This window comes from Dipodomys merriami, unplaced genomic scaffold (genome assembly GCF_024711535.1).
Source record: "Dipodomys merriami isolate MVZ:Mamm:240054 unplaced genomic scaffold, mDipMer1.0.p SCAF_2, whole genome shotgun sequence".
NCBI lineage: Eukaryota > Metazoa > Chordata > Mammalia > Rodentia > Heteromyidae > Dipodomys > Dipodomys merriami.
This window is the reverse complement of record NW_027203381.1, coordinates 82,655,505-82,674,188: the sequence shown is the minus strand read 5'-3', so window position 1 is coordinate 82,674,188 and position 18,684 is coordinate 82,655,505. Positions and strand designations below refer to the sequence as shown.

Genomic DNA, 18,684 nt, shown 5'->3' with positions numbered 1-18,684 from the left:
GCCAAATGACACCCCAGAGTGGGTAGTCAAACAATTTGGGGTATGTACTCCCCTAGGAAGAGGGAATGAGAGAACTCTGTCCCTAACCAGCACCTTGACTCTCGCAAGTGTGCCATATGGAGGTCGTTTCTAAGTCCTTTACAGTTAATGCTTTCCTCCTTCTAAGGACTTAATTCCATATTGTAGGGATGAGGATGACAAGGACAGGATTACAAAGAGACCATGAAAAGATGAGGGAAATGAATACTTTTAAAGTGCTTAATCTTTGTCTTTTGTACTATTTTAGCATTTAAAAAACATAAAGAGAGCCAGGTGCTGGTAGCTTATGCCTTTAATCCTAACTACTTCTCATGATCTGAGGATCACAGTTGAAAGCCAGCCCAGGAAATGAAAGGAAAAGTCTGTGAGACTTTTAATCTCCAATTAACCAGCAAAAAGCCAACAGTGGAGCTGTGGCTCCAGTGGTAGAGTACCTTCAAGTGAAAGAGCCAAGAGAGTGAGAGGCCCTGAATTCACGCTCCAGTACCCTGTTCAAATAAAAAAAAATAAAACCCAGAGAGAAGATTCTGATTTCTGTTTCACTAAGCTAATATTATGTGTTATGCCACTCTGTGTTTTCTACATCTTTAGCTAACCGTGGCAATCAAGGTTCCTATATTGAGTATCACTTGAAACATGACTCTGAGGAAGGAAGAAATTGCATGTACAAAAAAGTATGCTTTATAAAATGAGAGAGCAGCTTTTCAAACATGAATGTGTACAGAAACAAACCACTCAAAGATCTTGTGAGGAGGCAAGTCTGCTTTCCTGCAGGCTCCATGTGGTGTGGGTATTGATTCTGGGTCACAGAGCACACTGAGTGGGTTTTATACCATGATCAGAAAACCCATTTTGGGCAGAGAACCCAGTCCTTCAACCTCATCCTCCTCTTGTTTCTATCCCTGAGTTCCTGACCTCTTCCCTCTGTCTCACTGGTAAGAAAACTTTAGGTTCAAGGAGAATGGATCCAAATGAGGAGAAATCACTCTAAATTGACAACCTCAAACATAGTAAGAATAAGATTTAAGTTGTCCTTTGGCAAGAAACATGTCATTGATATGCATGAATTATGCAAACTTAATGCAAATCATTGAAAAGGTATGTAGTTGCTTGTCTAATGTAGCTGCTTGTCTAAATGAAACCCTATGTCCATATAACTTAAAAACAACTGCTTATTTAACACTCAGCACACTATCTTGTCACTGAAGTCTCTCAGGGAAGTGAGGTGAGCTAAGTAGATCCAATTTTCCCACATACCTCAAATTATCTTTTAGGTTTCCAGAAACATATTTATTTTATTCTTCTTTTGAAATTTTATATATATATGTGTGTGTGTGTACATATATATATATATATATATATATTAATGACAATGTTATTACATTGGTGTTTAAGTGTTTGTCTACAATTACTCCAGGGTATTATGAGAGAAGTGCTCTTAGAGGTCTATGAGGGACTGTGTGCTCCAACACAGTGGCATCTCAAGGCATCTTTGGAGAGTTTCTCAGTCTATCTGGAATGACATTCTCTACTGCTCCTGCTCTGTGCTCTTTTCCTATAATTTCTGATCCCCTGCTTTATTTTTTGAATGATATTCTGGAAAAGCTTCTGAAATGGTCTCCCTTCTTTTCTGTTTATCTGTCATGTTTTTTTTTCCCTTTGTCTTTTGTGGTGCTGAGGATTGTACCTACAGCCTTGTGCAGGCTGGGTAAATGCTCTTAACACTTAGTTCTACATCCAGCACCTTACTTATGGTTTTAAGGCAGGGACTCTCCTCATTTCAGCTTAAAGACATCACAAAGGGTAGTTTCTTACTATGACCACAGAATACTCACTCATTCCAGTGTCCTTACAATACTGGATCAAATACTGTCCCATGACTTTTAGTAGATGGTCATATTCTTGAACATTAAGAAATTCTTGTTTATTATGGGATAATTCCATGATCTCCAAAGGTATGTTAACAATTCCAACCACACCTGCACCAAGTCTGAGGGAATAAACACATACATAAATTGTGTACATGTTGCTGAAGAAAAATAAAAACAACATACAGAGTTGCCACTTGGAATAACTTTTTTCCAGAAAATAAGTTCATTCATTTCATCTAGATTGTGTGAAAATGAGCAAATTATCTTATAATTTTGTTTCATTATCATAAATCTAAAGTCATCTTGTTAATCTTTTTATAAATGGAGAGAGCCTTTCCTTACCTATTAATAATTGCTAGACTCAAATAAAACACAGCAATACCATTCAAAAAATAAACAAAATAAAGTCATCCTTGGTTGTTTGGTTCCATCAGATAAAATCATATCAGCATATCATTATTCAGTCAATACAACTTTTTCTAAACCTATGACTTTGCATGGGTGTCGGGGTTTGTGGGAAAGGGAAGTGGGGGGAAGCAGGGGAATTTTAGCTTAAACTCCATTAGCAATGCAATAAACTGCAAGAAACTGGCTAGATGTTCTTAATGGTGTGGGTCAAGGTCATATTTTTGTCTCCCATTTAATCTGTCAGGCTAGATTTCTCTTTGTGGAGGTCACTGGGTGGCAATGATTTCTACTACGAAAACATAGGCTTTCATTACCTCTGAGAATAATAGCAGGTATCTGACTGTTAGCCTAATTAGCAAGAGGATTGTGAGAAAACTTGGCCCATTTTTGTGGTGGCAAAATACACATAGGATTTTGTGTGGTTATATAAACTTGTTCTGAGAGAAATCAACCAGTGATCTAATGCTTACTCCAATGCCCTTACTCTGATGCACCAGTTATATCTTCGCAAATGAGAGCCCTTCTCTCTCTTTTTTAAATTGGTAAAATAGTAAAAACCTGAACAGATGATACAAAGAGTGGAAACATAGCAAGCAATTCAAGAAATTGAAAGCTGTTCCCCTTTTAAAGTGTGTTTTTTCCTTAGAGCAAGCACACAGCTTCACTAATACTATAAGTTCAGCCTGTTAATTCCTTGACAGAAAGAGTAGAACAGTCCATGCTCTCATTATGATGACCCAGTCATCTTTCCCACAGACAGAATCTCACTTCAGCCTCCCTCTTCCCATGTGTGTGTCAGAAAACAAGACTATACTTACAAGGACTTCAGTTTCAACTGTGGGCCCACTTTCTCATGCATTTTAATCAAACGGTTGTTACTGTAAATGAACACTCCAGCTTGGCTTTGGTTTTCTATGTTTACTCCAAAGAACAGGGAGAGTGTTCTTGATTTTCTTAATTCTCTAGAGTTATATTTAAAAAACAAAAGTTATATTAAACTTTTCATTGAGTTGAGTACTGGTGGCTCAAGCCTGTAATCCTAGCTACTCAGAAGGATGAGATCTGAGTTGCGCAGTTCAGAGCCAGCTTAGGCAGGAAAATCCATGAGACTCTCTCTTATTTCCAATTAAAAACCAGAAAACCAGACTTAGCTTTGTGGCTCAAAGTGGTAGAGTGTGGGGCTGGGAAGGTGGCTCAGTGGTAGAGAGTGCTTGCCTTGCATGCATGAGGCCCTGGGTTCGATTCCTCAGTACCACATAAGCAAAAAGAAAAAAGCCAGAAGTGGTACTGTGGCTCAAGTGGTAGAGCGCTAGCCTTGAGCTGAAGAGCTGAGGGACAGCGCCCAGGCCCAGAGTTCAGGCCCCACAACTGGACTTCCTGTCCCCCCCCGCCCCCCAAAAAAGTGGTAGAGTGCTACCTTTGAGTAAAATGAGCTCAGGGACAGTGTTCAAGCCCTGAGTTCAAGCACCATGACTGACAAAAACAAACAAACAACTTTTCATTGAATCAAAATAATAGGTCTAACATTGCTAATTATTAAACCCAGAAGATAAGCATCAAAGGATTGATATATCCAGGATTGATATGGATATATTAGATAATATCTCTTTCCAACCAAGTATTCTGCATTAATATAATGTAAAAAAGAAAAACACAATTATACCAGTCAAACACAAGCTCTTATTGATTCAGAAGCCAAGTCCGCCAATTCAAATTCACATAAATCAGAAAACACCAAGAGTTCTGAACTATCAAGTAGTCTGATACAGTGCATACATCACCATGTTGTTTTTATGAAAATTTATCACTTATAAACTTTCAGGTATTTCCAATACTAGATGTCAAGTCTACCTTGCAGAAAGTTCTCAAGTTTATAAATGCCCTATATAGATTAAAATGACCCAAAGATATTCTTTAGCTTTCTTTCTAACCTTTCCCAAAAATTGGAGGTAAATAAAACCAATAAAGCAAGTTTACAAGGGCAATAGATATGAATTCCTGTCTTTCTGACTCTGTCCTTCCACACTATGTATTAAATGACTTTCCACTGAAAGTATAATACAGAACTTGAGAATTAGCAGGATCTGAAGAAACAGGAGGTGGCTGAGAACTGAGCAAAGCACCCATATTTAATCATTCTCTCCTATAAAAACTCTCTCAACAAGAGATATCACCATTTCCAAAGTCTCTCCTGGGCAGCAGTGATTATTTTCAGTTTAACTTGTCTGGCATTTTGTGAGTTGAAAAACAAATCAACTTCATATGTAAATATTTGGGATTTTTTTTGTTAACAGAGTCTTGCTATTTTTATTTTTTAATGGTATTTTTTATTGTAAAGGTGATGTATAGAGGGGTTACAGTTATGTAAATCAGGTAATGAGTATATTTCTTTTATTTCCTTTTTTGTTTTTTGTTTTTTGGTCCATCATGGGGCCTTAACTCTGGGCCTGGGCACTGTACCTCAGCTCTTCAGCTCAGGGCTAGTGCTCTACCACCTGAGCCACAGCACCACTTCTGGCTTTTTCTGCTTATGTGGTACTGAGGAATCGAACCCAGGGCCTCATGCATGCAAGACAAGCACTCTACCACTGAGCCACCTTCCCAGCCCTGAGTACATTTCTTTTTGAATAGTGTCACCCCTCCCATATTTTTCCCCATTTTTTCCCCTCCTGACCCCACCCCTCCTCTCCCAAGTTGTATAGTTCATTTCTAACATAGTGTCACTTAATTAGATGTAAGTGATACAGTTATTTGGAATATTATTTCCTATGTTAAACTTTAATCTACCATATACAAGAGGAAACTGGAACCAACCCTTCAGGATTTAAATGGAAAAGTACAGTGAATTTGTTTGGTGATCCTATGGGCAGATCACTTCATCTAAATATTGTCACCTAAACTGCCCAACATTGAACTCATTTCTCTTTGCATCCTACCCATGTGTACACTTGCCACTATATGCTTTATAAACATCTGATATCCCTTATCTCAGTTGGAGAAACACGACTCTGCTAGGATTGACATAATGAGATGTTACAAGCCAAAAGAGAAGCCATCACCATGACCATGAAACGCTGCCTACTTAGAAATCAGAATTTGTTTTAATGCAGAACAGAGGGTCCTGGTATAAAGAAAATCTTCTGTCTTACCTCTGTTTCTCTTTAAGATTCTTACGCTTTGCTTCTACATCTTCCAAAGCTTTCTGTAACACATTCTGGAGAAGTGCATTTGGTTGAGAGAGAAAATAAAACTATTGGATCAGCAAAGGTGAGCAGATACTATCTTATTATCTGGATAGTTCAAGAATAACAATAAGAACTCACACTGCCTAACACAACTGACCACAGCTGACACTCCATAGGTTCTGGTAGACACTCAAGAGTTAAGAAGACAAATCAAATCTCTACCCTCTGTTCTCTTCTGACACATATTCAAATTCTTCTCTGCCTTTAAAAGAGAATTTTTATTCCCTTTAATGGTAAAGTGACTTTGCAACAAACAATATAAAGATCTGGGTGACTTACCAATTTATCTGGGTTTTAGGTTTTGTCTGTGAGAACAACAGATGCTCAAATGTATGGCATAATTTTAAAAGATCGAGTAATTAATAAATTTCATTAGCAGTAAAAAAAAACAGCCTCCTTGGTACAAAATTCTGGATACTTCTTCCTAGTACCCCCCAAACCTTTCTATTATGGGATGCTTGGGTTTATTTTTTCCATTAGAAAAGCCTCAATGCCAGCCAATAGTCTCCCTAATCTACACTTTAATTTGATACATTGTCTCACTACCTTATTAAGCTCTAGCCAGACAGAAAATGAACAACTTGTTACTACTGTCTTTACAAATAAGAATAGACTTTGAGTAAGTTTCACCCACTTAGGTGAAAGATAGGGACCTCTTTTGATGGAGATAACACTGACAGAATACCATTTCACTGTCTTTTAAGTAAAAGAACAGGAGAAATAGTGGGTAAGTATTTTCATTTCAAATTCTACTGCCTAGGAGCATTTAACAGGTCAAAAGTCCAGGTCATTCTGCTCTGCCCTCTTCTTTGCATGAAAGTGGACGAGGGTTCTTCAGAACAACAAAGCAAGCTGCTCAAAGCCAGGCCCACCTTTCCTGGAAGGGCACTGAGCGCACCCACCAAAGAGACATTGAGACCAGCAGGCTAAGGCAAGAAGAAAGCAACAGTGTGACCTATTAGAAACAATGTCTCCCTCCTCTCTCAAATAGAGTAGGCAAAGGGTATTGATTTCTTAGAGACAAAATAGGGGGAAAGAAAGTTAAAACATAAAAAAATCAATAACAATAAGATAGGTTTACCTTTAGCTTAAAAATAAGTAAAAAGCAGAAAGTAAGAGTCTGGAGAAAGTCATGATTTAGCTTCGATTTGGGATATTACACACATTACTCTCTGATTTCATTCCTTACACATGCCTGTTAGGAAGAAGACTGTCAGACACAGCCCTGGTCCTTGGAAAGTTTATGTGCAAATTATTGAGTAAGGTTCATATATTTACTCTATGGAAGGGGATAAAAGGAAGCCTTTTCCTGCTCATCTTTTTGTACAGCAACAAATAAATATGCTGCCCATGATTTACCATATTTTTGGCGAAAGTTAGCAAACTTATAATATATACCCTGCAGCAATAGTCTTTTTCTCTTAGCTGCAATGTTATAATTAATAATAATAGTTCTGTCTTAATCATGGGTATATTGCAAGGATTATAGAGAATGTTTATGAACTGTATGAAGCAACTCATAAGAAAAGAGCTTTGGAAGCCTGAAGCACTGATATTAATATTCATAATTATGGAATATAATTCCTGGTTCTAGAAAGCAAGATTGCTTATTACTCTTCTTCTTGCCTTTGCCATTTATGTGCACACACGAAGAGCTGTAATTTGAATAGATATTTTCAAGGAGACTTGCTAGGCTAGATTTTTTTTTTTTGGGTCCAGACGTGAGGCCTGAACTCTGGGCCTGGGCTCTGTCCCTCAGCTCTTCAGCTGAAGGCTAGTGCTCTACCACTTGAGCCACAGCACCACTTCCGGCTTTTTTCTTTTTGCTTATGTGGTGCTGAGGAATCGAACCCAGGCCCTCTGGCTTGCAAGGCAAGCGCTCTACCACTGAGCCACCTTCCCAGCCTAGGCTAGATTTTTTTTTAATCTGCTAGCTTTTCATTATTCTCTTCCTTTCTTGCATTACTTTCCTTTTCATTTCAAGGAAATTGGTTGCGATGCTCTTTTGCACTGTTCCAAATTTACCACACGTTCTGTTCATCTTTGCACTCCCCAGACCCTTTTGTTGGCTTTCCTCTTTCCCTACATTCATCTATTTAGTCTATTTACCTGTGATAGAAACAACTTAATCTTCTGAGGTCACCTGTGCTTACAAGTTTAGGAAGCAAATGGTAAGAGACAACTAGGCCCTGGGAAAAGCTAATGACACTGTCAGCCATTTAAGAAGATGATTCTTTACATGTCCTACCTTGGCAGAAGGCAAAGAAATCGTGTTAGGCTGGCTTGTTTTGATTTGTGCGTCTTTCAACTCAAGTTCAGCTGGAAGCAGAGGCAACAGTTATAATGCAGTGAAATCCTTGCAGGCAATTTTTGGGGGTATGTTTTCTATACTTGGAGCCATAACCAGTAAAGATCATAATCTCAGACAACCCTATGTTCTCTTTTTTGTAGTTTTTTGCATTGTTAATCTTCTTTCTGTTGAGCTTACTCAGGGCCATGACAATTTATAGGACATAAGTTTACACTTATAAATTCACAAGTGTAAGTCAACCTTTGGCTGACTGAAAATGCTCCAAAATGAAGGCACTCCTGCTCCTTCCAGAAAACTGGGGAAGGGCACAGCCTTGTCCCCGCTATGGGAAAAGCAAATGTGGACAGCACTCTACTTAAAGTAGGTCAATACTGGTCTTGACTAGGAGCTAACACATCATCATGACAAGAAGGATCCCAAAGATGAATTGATTAATTACAACTATGATCAGGATCAGACTTCAAACAGGAAGTCATATGATTAAAACAACTTTGACATGGAGAGAATGTGTAAAGAGATTCCTTTGAGGTAGGAATTATACTTGATGCCCACAATGCCTAGAGCAGCACATGTCTAAGAATAAGTGAGCAATTAGAATCTGCTGAGTGAATAAATAATAATGATGTGAACTTCAAATAATCACATACCGATCTTTACTGCTTCTTCCGCCTTTTTTACTTCATTTTTAACTACACCTTTAAAAGAAGATGTGACATAGAGATACTTTCTACAAAGAAAAAAAAAAGAACATCAAGTCATAAGAGAATATTCTTTGGGTAAGACTATACACTGGAGAGATAAATAATTGTTAAGAAAGATTTATCACATGTTACATCCAGCTGGCAAATTAGCCAACTTCATACCTCTAAAGAAATCCTTTGCCTTTTAATTCTTCGTAATTTTACTTTTTTGTAAGGGAACTTTAGGAGTGAACTGAGAAAATCTCTGCCCACACACGTGTTCACTTATACATATAAAATGAGATAATTTTCTTTAAAAAAATACATGCTACTGTTCCATTGTGAAATCATTTTATTAACATGCACAATTCTCTTACTCAGATTTGTCACTGACATTGGGTAAACTGCTTCTCCAAGTCTCCAAGCAATTATTTCTTACTGAACTCTCAGAAACACACATTTAATACAGAATTTAAAACCACATAAAGCACACTTTCTCCTTCATTATTCAAAAAACTTACTTCCAAGGCCTATTGTTTCAGTGGAAGTGAAAAACTATCAAAGCAAAAGGAAAAGGAATAAGTGCACATGTCCATAAACTCACAGAGAGCAAAGTCTAGGTGAAAAAACTCTATGAACATGGATGAATCTATGTGCATCTGCTACAGGGAATTCTTAGATTCAGGATTTTTAAAAATTGCTTGTTATCATCATGGAAAGAAATATTCCAGAGTTATATTTTGTTTGAGAAAACCCAAAGCTCTGTATATCTCCTCCTCTTATTTGAGGAAAGGTTAGTGAGATTTTGAACAGAGGGTATCACATTTGCTAGGCAAGCTCTCTACCATTTGAATTATGGCCTCAGACATTTTTTTTCCATGTAGGTTCTCTCACATAGCTGAGATTATAGGTATAAGCCTCCATGCCTGGCATTTACATACCTTTATCTACACATAACTATATTTTTGCCCCATACCCTATAAGACTCAGAGTTTTTCACTTTCTTTCTTTTCTTTTCTTTTCCTTTTTGCCAGTCCTAGAGTTGAACTCTGGGCCTGGGTGCTGCCCTTGAGCCTTCTGTTCAAGGCTAGCGCTCTACCACTTGAGTCACAGGTCCACTTTTGGCTTTTTCCTTATTTAACTGGAGAAAAGAGTCTTATGGACTTTGCTGCCAGTGCTGGCTTTGAACCACAATAATCAGATCCCAGCTAGGATCACAGGCAGAAGCCACCAGTACTTACTTACCACTCACTCTCTTTATAAATATTTTCAATGTTAAAAGAATTATACCATGGCTAATTTTACATATCAACTTGACTAGACTAAAGGGAGGTCAAGATAGCTGGTAGAAGGTTATATGTGGATGTGTCCCCAAAGTTGTTTCTGAAATGGATTGACATTTGAGAAAGGAAACCTGCAAAAAAAGATCACCCTCATCAATATGACTGGTCTAATCTAATTCAGGAGAGAACGAAAAGGTGGAGGAAGGCTAACTCAACTTCTGCTTCAGCTGTAACATCAAATATCTCCTCCTATAGGACATAGGACATAGGTTCTCAGGAGTCTGTACTCTAGAATTTACACAGGCAGCTTTCTTCATCTTCTCTCTGCCCTTGTTCTTGATCCTTTATCCTCAGAATGCAAATGGCCCCTGGGTTCTCAGGCCTTTGAAGTAAGGGCTGAACTGCTGGATCTCCAGCTTGCAGACTGTGGAAATTCATCAGCTCCACAGTCCCATGAGGTAATTGCCATAATAAAGTATAATATGTCATGGGCTCTGCTTTTTACTGGATTACTTCAATATAGGTATCACAGTGGGAACTAGAAGCAAGTGAAGATCTGTAGATCATTTCTTGAAGCCAAAGTGTTTTAACATGCATAAAAAGACATGTTTGTTGGGAGGGGAGTCAATCCATATGTTCCTAAATTGACATAAGCTATAGCAAAATGCATCCCAGGGGCTAAAACTAAGGTACTGGCTTCTTAGGATGTACCCTCAGACTTAAGAAAGGATTCTCCATATTTTATGAGTTTTAAAACTGGGAGAAAAAACAAAAACAAAAACAAAAAATCTGAGAATATATGAACAGACTGAATGTGTCCATGTGTTTATTCTCAGGCCCTTTAAAGAGAAAAGGCTTGTAACCTCTAGAATTTAAAGCAATCACCTTTAAATTAGGATCTGGTCTAGAATTGCTTTTTTTTTTTTTTTTTTTTTTTGTTGGTCGTGGGGCTTGAACTCTGGGCCTGGGCGCTGTCCCTCAGCTCTTCAGCTCAAGGCGAGTGCTCTACCACTTGAGCTACAGCGCCACTTCCGGTCTTCTGGTGGTTTATTGGAGATAGGAGTCTCACGGTTTCTCCTGCCCGGGCCGGCTTTGAACCGCGATCCTCAGATCTCAGCCTCCTGAGTAGCTAGGATTACAGGCGTGAGCCACCAGTGCCTGGCTAGAATTGCTTTTATATGTTCTGACTTCCAAACAATTTAAGTGGTAATGGAAATTTTCACTGATTGCTGGTATACACAGTTCATACATAATTTAAATGATTTTTTTAAGCTGGAGTTTATTTACAGTTTGCTTACTGAAGATTCTCTTTCTTTTTAATTTAATTTAATTTTATTTGTGAACATACTGTACAGAGGAGTTACAATTACATGGGCAGGATAATGCGTACATTTCTTACCAAGCATTGCAGAAGATTCTCTTTTTTATCTTAACAAAGCACTAGCAGATATACTCAAGGCAGAAGTGCTTCAGGATCAAATGTTGAGTTTGACTGCCTAGAGTCCATCTGCCTAGGGTCAAAGCTGGGATGTGGCTCTTACAATACTGGGAGACTAAGGGTTTCCTATGACTCATTTCCTCATCTCTAAATAGGTGGTAACACTGCTACATATCTCATCAGATCGTTACCAGAAGTAGAAATATAAATACAGTGAAAGAACATAAAACAAGATAGATCACAGCAAGTACTTAATATGTGTTATGAGTATTATTATCTAATTACACCCAACCTGTGTCTCAATAAGAAATATACTGGGGATAAGAAAATGAAATGAGGGGGCTGGGAAGGTGGCTCAGTGGTAGAGCGCTTGCCTTGCATGCATGAGGCCCTGGGTTCGATTCCTCAGCACCACATAAGCAAAAAAGAAAAAAAGCCAGAAGTGGTGCTGTGGCTTAAGTAGTAGAGCACTAGCCTTGAGATGAAGAGCTCAGAGACAGTGCCCAGGCCCAGAGTTCAGGACCCATGACCAGACACCCCCCCCCAAAAAAAAAAAAGAAATTGAGGTGAGTTGCTGGATGAAGTACTTTTCTTCTAAGAACCTGAAGGATCTGTAGAAACTCTCAACATTCTTTTTTAAGTAGCTAATAAATAAATAAATAAATAAATAAATGTTCTAGCTGGTGGTATGGGTCACTGACAAACTGCTTAACTAACACTCCAGGCCCTATGTATGGCTTACCCATAATAAAAGGAAAACAAAGAAACAGCAGCCACAAAATAAATGGCATCCTGTATTCATCTACCTCAATAGTTTAAGAAAAATTTCCACCTAACAGTGTCCAACTAACTGTATTTGTTATTGCTAACTCTAAGGTGCATTTTCAGAGAAGACTATACTACAGGAAAGAAATACCCATAAAAATCTAAGGTAAAGTAATTATTAGCTTGTTTCCTTGATTTTCTTGTACAAAGAACATTATCCATGTAAGTCTCACCTATGAGGAATCCAAATTAGTCTATAACATTGAAAAAAAACAGTAAAACCTAAGTTTTAAAGTACACAATTACTGGTCACTATATCCTGAAATTATTTGTTTTCAAAAACCACATCTTAATCACTTACTTTGCCTAGTTTGAATCATTTTAGATCAAATCATATTTTACAATCAAAATAAAATCAAGGGTAGATTGTTTGAATAACATTTCTTCAAAGATGATCTAAGTTAAATTACTAAAGAATTTTTACAGAAAGTAAAGAGGCACAAAAGGTGCCAACTCTTCACTAGTACTTAATTTAAATAGCAAAGATAAAATGGGTGTATTCGTGGGATAACCTGGTCTCAGATCATCTGCATACTGCTTTACAATGCAAAGTTTATGTCTTCTCTTAGGCTGCATGCAGTATCTCAGTGGCTAAATCCTTCTTCCAAAATTATCTGCCCTGGCTCACAGCCCTAAACTGTAGCCTCGGTTTGCATTTTTAGTTTGTATTTTACCTTATTGTATTTTTTATTTTTTGCCTTATTTCTACATTCCAATATCTGATATTTCAGGCCTACACTTTTTCTCATATTTACATATTTCACCTTCTACTTTCCTATAACCTTCCATCAACAAAATTCCAATCAAATACTTTTGTTCTGTGTAATGACTACCTTGGATTCTTTCTTTCTAAAAGAGCTAAAAATTGTAGAGTCTATGAAAATTAAAACAATATAATTTTTTGCTTTTTAGAAAGGCAAAATTTTTCAAAAGAAAATATTGTTTATTTCAAGTACTACTTTGGTATGATATGAGAAGTAGACTTTCACACTGCCAGTGTGGGAATAAACTAGTTCTCACTTCTTAGAGGGGAATTAACAACAGCTACCAAATCTAATTATGCAAATGGCTTCTATACATTATGTCTATCATCATTCTATAAAATAACTGCATATGAGCATAAACATATAATCCAAATATTTATTATTCAAATCCAATGTATCCAAATGCTTCCAGGCATGTCCATTTTAGCACTGTTTATAACAATTAAAAACCTAAAATTATCCATGTATATTAATAAAAAATAAATTTAAATAAACCAGAATACTACACAACATACTTGGCAATGACAAATCTCCAAGATACAAGTGAATAAATTAAGCTACATAAAATTTAATAATTAGAAAAATTGTGTATGTGTGTTTGTGCATGAATATAGGTGAGCATGTAAATGTAGAAGGAATCTGGAAGTACCAACAAAGGTTCTCTTTTGGGGACTAGTGGATTGTAAGAACACAAAAAAGATGACATGGAAACAGAAGATTTTAGTTATTTGACTTTTTGCCATATCTAATGCTATACTGTTGCAGTATTTTTTAATTTTACTATTTTGGGTAAAATATTACCTTCTGGAGAATTTAAAAAATATGAAGAAACACTAAATAACTTTCAAGACTTTGTTACACAAGTAGAGTACAGTATAACATTGCATTTTTTTTTTTTTGCCACTCATGGGGCTTGAACTCAGGGCCTGGGCATTGTCCTTGAGTTCTTTTGCTCAAGGCTAGCACTCTACCACTTCAGCTACAGTGCCAGTTCTGGCTTTTTCTGTGTATGTGGTACTGAGGAATTGAATCCAGGACTTCATGCATGTGACACAAGCACTCTATCACTAAGCCACATTCCCAGTCCTAACAAAGCATTTTGAGTGACTCGTTTGATCAAAACAATTTAGAAAAATTTCAACTTTTATCACCATTCAACTTCTACATTTACTCATTTGTCCAAAAGTGTAGGCTATTATCAAGTATAATTTAACATTTTTTAAGTTGGGGGAAAAAACTATGAGACAATGACAGATCTAAGCTTTTATTAATGCAGCAAATTAGTCTATGAATCAATTTCACTGTATACTATTCTAATTATTTTATTTTTTAAATTATGAGAATTTACCTGATTTAATCATACTATAAAAGAGTTATAGTCCCTAATGCCTTACAATACATAATGAGGTGAGATCAAGAATATTCTAGCTGGTATGCTGCCAGCTAGATCAAACAGACCTTCTTAGTGTGTCCAGAATGAAGTGAAGGAAACACCATCAACCATTACTCCTAATTCTTGTACTTGCACATCCCTCATTCCCTTGTTTTGCCCAGGTATAAAACCTCAAAGACCTCTGTTCTTCTCTCCTCTCTCCTCTTTTCTCTCTTCCTCCTCCTTCTTTCTCTCTCCCTCCACACCCAATCTCTCTGCACCTAGATACTCCCTGACATCACTCCCTGACATAAAGCCATTGTCATTTCTCCTCTAGAATACAGTAATGCTCTCTAGCCTACCTAACCTTCGTTCCTCCTTTCTTGTCCCATAAAATCAATTCTTCACTCAGCAGGCAGAACTGATGTCTTAAAAATCTGAATCAAGCAATGACTATTGTTTGAAAGTCACTCCATTCTTCAGATAGCCACCTTCCCCTTATCACGCTGCTCCAGGCCCAGCTAATCTACCCCCTTCTAACTAATTTCTTCCCAATTATCATGCTCTAGACTCTATAGTCCTTTATTCCTACCTTTCAGGAAGAGAGGACTGTAATGACCAAAGTAGGAATAAACGACAGTAGAGTTTAGACAGAGTTTAGTTTTAGAAACCCACTCTCCTAGAAGTCTCCCAGGGAGGGAGGGTTTGCCTCCTGCTATGCATGTCTTGATGTGTTACTCTCCATGCTGAATCCAGGCTGACATGTGTGACCAAGACAGTGCTGCAGGGGTGATGGAAGCTAACTTTGGAGATTGCAACTTTGGAAGTTTGCAACTTCCATTTTGTTCTCTTGAATTGCTCACTGTGCTGGAGGCCCACACCATATGTCACAAAAATATTCAGGTAGATGCGTGCAAGTCATGTGAGCAGACACCATGGATTTGGGTCTTTTTGTTTTGTTTTGGGTCAGTCGTGGGGCTTGAACTCTGGGCTTGGGCGCTGTCCCTCAGCTCTTCAGCTCAAGGCGAGCACTCTATCACTTGAGCCACCGCAACACTTCCAGTTTTCTAGTGGTTTATTGAAGGTAAGAGTCTCACAGACTTTCCTGCCTGCCCTGGCTTTGAACTGTGATCCTTAGATCTTAGCCTCCTGAGTAGCTAGGATTACAGGCCTGAGCCACCAGAGCCCAGCTGGATTTGGGTCTTCTAGCTCTACTCAAACACCCGGATCCCCAGTCAAAATCTGTCAGTACCTTTCTGAGAAACACTAAGCCCCAAGCTTAGTGGGGCTGCTCTCAAACCATCAATCATAGTAACTAGGGGATATTAAATGGTTACTTTTATTATTAAGCCACCAACTCTGGGGATGATGTGTTACCTTGGTGTTTGTAACGGTGACAGTCATTCTCTCAGCTTATTTAGCTGTATGTAAACAAGTGACTTCCCAATCATTTTTCTAAAGTTGCCTGTGCTAAATCTCAAATGGTCACTCTGTCTACTTGTCATTCATTTGTACTATAATCACTGCTGCTTTACAAATATTTTAGAAATGTTACTGAGTGTTTTTGTGTTTAAAATAAACATAGTTTTGTTTTCATTCTCACAACACCTGTGAGAGAATTGCCAATTGACAGTGGTGACTAATGAGACTTAGATAACTTCAGAAGGTCCCTGACTGGTAAATGACACTGCTGAAATTTAAATCCATATTTGGCTAATTCAAAATGTACATCCAAGTTGGAAATATTAAATGATTTCATTACATAATATTTTAAAACTCATTAACACATACTCAAGGTACACAGTTTATAAACGAGACCTTTTCTCAGATTATTACCCTCTCTATGTAGATGGAGTGTGAGAACATAGTGAACAAGCTTTAAAAAATGAAGACTGCCCCAACAGTAGTACATAAGTATTCAGCATCAGACTTCAAGCCAATGGCCTTAGATAATTTGAGAAGAATCAGACCACTCTGGGAAAAGCAAGATGCCTCCAATTCATATCACTGGGCTCTTTCCCAAGATGGAAGTTTACACTTAAGTTCTACTAATGAAAAACAGAGTTTTTCCAACCATTTTCCACTGTCTCCCTTTGAGTAGTGGCCAAATTACGCCCTTCTTTTGTCCTAACATGCAGAGATTTAGTGCCAGTGTAAATCTGAGAGTTATTTCTCTACTAAAAAGCTGAAGAATTCAAAGCCAAAGAAATGAGCGGTTTTGTGCCTCCTAAGATCAAGTGCCCTGTCTATACATTAACCTGTCCATACTAATTAAATAATATGTAAAACTCCCAGAATTAGAGGCTTATAAAATCTTCTGTAAAAAAGACCCTAGAAATCATCTAGGCGAAATTCCTCCCCAAAGAATAACTTGTTGTGTGATCTAGACTTTTCCAAAGACAAATCTACCTGTCATTAATCCACTCTATGCTTAGATCCCTTTCTGAGTTGCTGTACCTAATGCTGTGCATATCTACAGAAACTCAACTTGACAACCAGGATGTACTGGATTCAATATTACAAACATTAAATCTACCTGGACCAAAGACTGGTGTCCAAGCAAAGGAAGGTATGAGTGGCCAAACTCCAGCCATGGAAACATTGGTCCAATGCCACTGGCTAAGCAGCTGTTATGCCTCCTTATTACTTGAATAACCAATCTCCCATGAAGTTCTGTGTCCCCAAACTCCACTTTCAAGGAAAGCTTTGAATTTCATGGTGCGCAACCCACTCTTTGTAGGGCAGATGCTAGGTAAACCCAGAAGTTAGAGCCCAGGCTTATCTTGAGCAACACTGGGCTGTTGTTTCAGTTGTCCAGAATCCTATGGCATCGGTAATGGCTTCTTAATACTTGACTTCTCTGAACACCTTTATACAAATAAATGACTAAAAAAATGTAAGCTGTCTGCCTCTTTCTTGTGAAAATAGCCCAACATGCTCACTGTGAGCTAGCTGTATCTATCTTCTATTGATCCAAGTTGTACCTTCTGGAATTCCTGATACCACATCATAGCCTTACTGTTATGTTTTCACTCAGTTCAAAGTGTTCTGTCTTTCAGGGAATGGTCCTCACTTCCAACAATGACCCCCTCACCAGATGCTTACTCTCCTACCAGCTAGATGAATTTCAGGAAGTCTACATCCCTCCTAAATGATCTCTATCTACTCATCTCCCTGCAGACAGACCTAGTCTAAGAAAACACAGTTGATTGGCACAATGACTAACTTGTTCTGATTATACATTCCTTAATTGTTTCTAGCAGTCCTGATGTATCATGAGCTTGTGGTCAACTTAACCACATAGGTAGTACTTCTGTATAAATTACCATTATGTGCACTCTTATATATAGGTTTTTTTTTCATTTAAATGGTGATCAGTACATTATACTACACTTATCTATTGGTCTACAACTCTTTCACATCTGATTTCTGTTATGCTCAATATGTATGTGTATATATATGTGTGTGTGTGTGTGTATATATATATATATATATATATATATATGTATGTATGTTCCTCCTAAGTCTGGGTTAACTATGAATTCAAGAAGTATATAGGAGTAGTAATACGGTTCAAGTGTTCAGCCTGGAGTAAAAAGCTAAGGGGCAATAGCCAGGCTTTAAATTTAAGCCCCAGAAGTAGAACACACACACACACACACACACACACACACACACACGAAGCATGCATGTCTGCTTTCATGTAAGTCACTAAGAAAAATACTGAACAGAATATGACAAAAGAGAGAAATGAATGAAACTGTACCAGAAACACCTCCTCAGATACTTTGGTCCTCTTCTGACTTTGTTAAGATACTGGAGTAAAGGAGCTAAGGTAATTATAATGTACCTATATGAACGCAAATGTATTTCTTTGTGTTATAAAAGTGTAGGAAAGTAAGTATGAACAATTGTTATACATTCTTACAAATAAATACTTCTGGGTTATGAAGTCCTTTCGGGGATAACTCTGGTTTCCCATTTCATGTTTAGAAGTTTACTGGAGCCCAGGTGGCCAATGGACAGAGTAGTTGCCTTTAAATGCCTCTACTTTTGTCACATAGGGTCAATCTCAAGCTCTAAATCTATTTAAATATAACTATTAGAGCTCCTTTTTAAAAGGAAAAAAAAAACATATTTCTTATATGTAAGATTATGCCACTAGGGAATCTATGTGGGAAAATATTTTTTACTATTTTTATTAGCATACATCAATAGTACAAGAGTGTTTCATTATAATACTATAGATGTGTACAGTGTACTTTCAACAAGTGCACATCCTTATCAAGGAAATGATATGCAAGTAAATTTACTAAGTGAATAGAAGGGCAAAAGCTAAAGAATAAAAGCAGAAAAAAAAATCTTTCCATACAGGAGACACCAAATATCACATTAACAGTTTGTCAGGGCTCCAAATAAAACCTGTCAAAGATTCAAGCTTCTTTATC

At 37.6% G+C, this 18,684-nt stretch overlaps 1 protein-coding gene across 1 annotated transcript in view; it reads right to left on the bottom strand.

The window, feature by feature from the left end:
* Positions 1-18,684, bottom strand: part of Morc1 (MORC family CW-type zinc finger 1) — a 122,388-nt gene that overhangs the window by 78,407 nt on the left and 25,297 nt on the right. The window contains exons 5-9 of the mRNA XM_070028873.1: positions 8,522-8,601; positions 7,812-7,882; positions 5,468-5,532; positions 3,137-3,280; positions 1,875-2,029 (exon numbers count right to left, since the gene is read on the bottom strand). Of these exons, the coding sequence (XP_069884974.1) occupies positions 1,875-2,029; positions 3,137-3,280; positions 5,468-5,532; positions 7,812-7,882; positions 8,522-8,601 (515 nt within the window). The remainder of the gene's footprint in view (positions 1-1,874; positions 2,030-3,136; positions 3,281-5,467; positions 5,533-7,811; positions 7,883-8,521; positions 8,602-18,684) is intronic.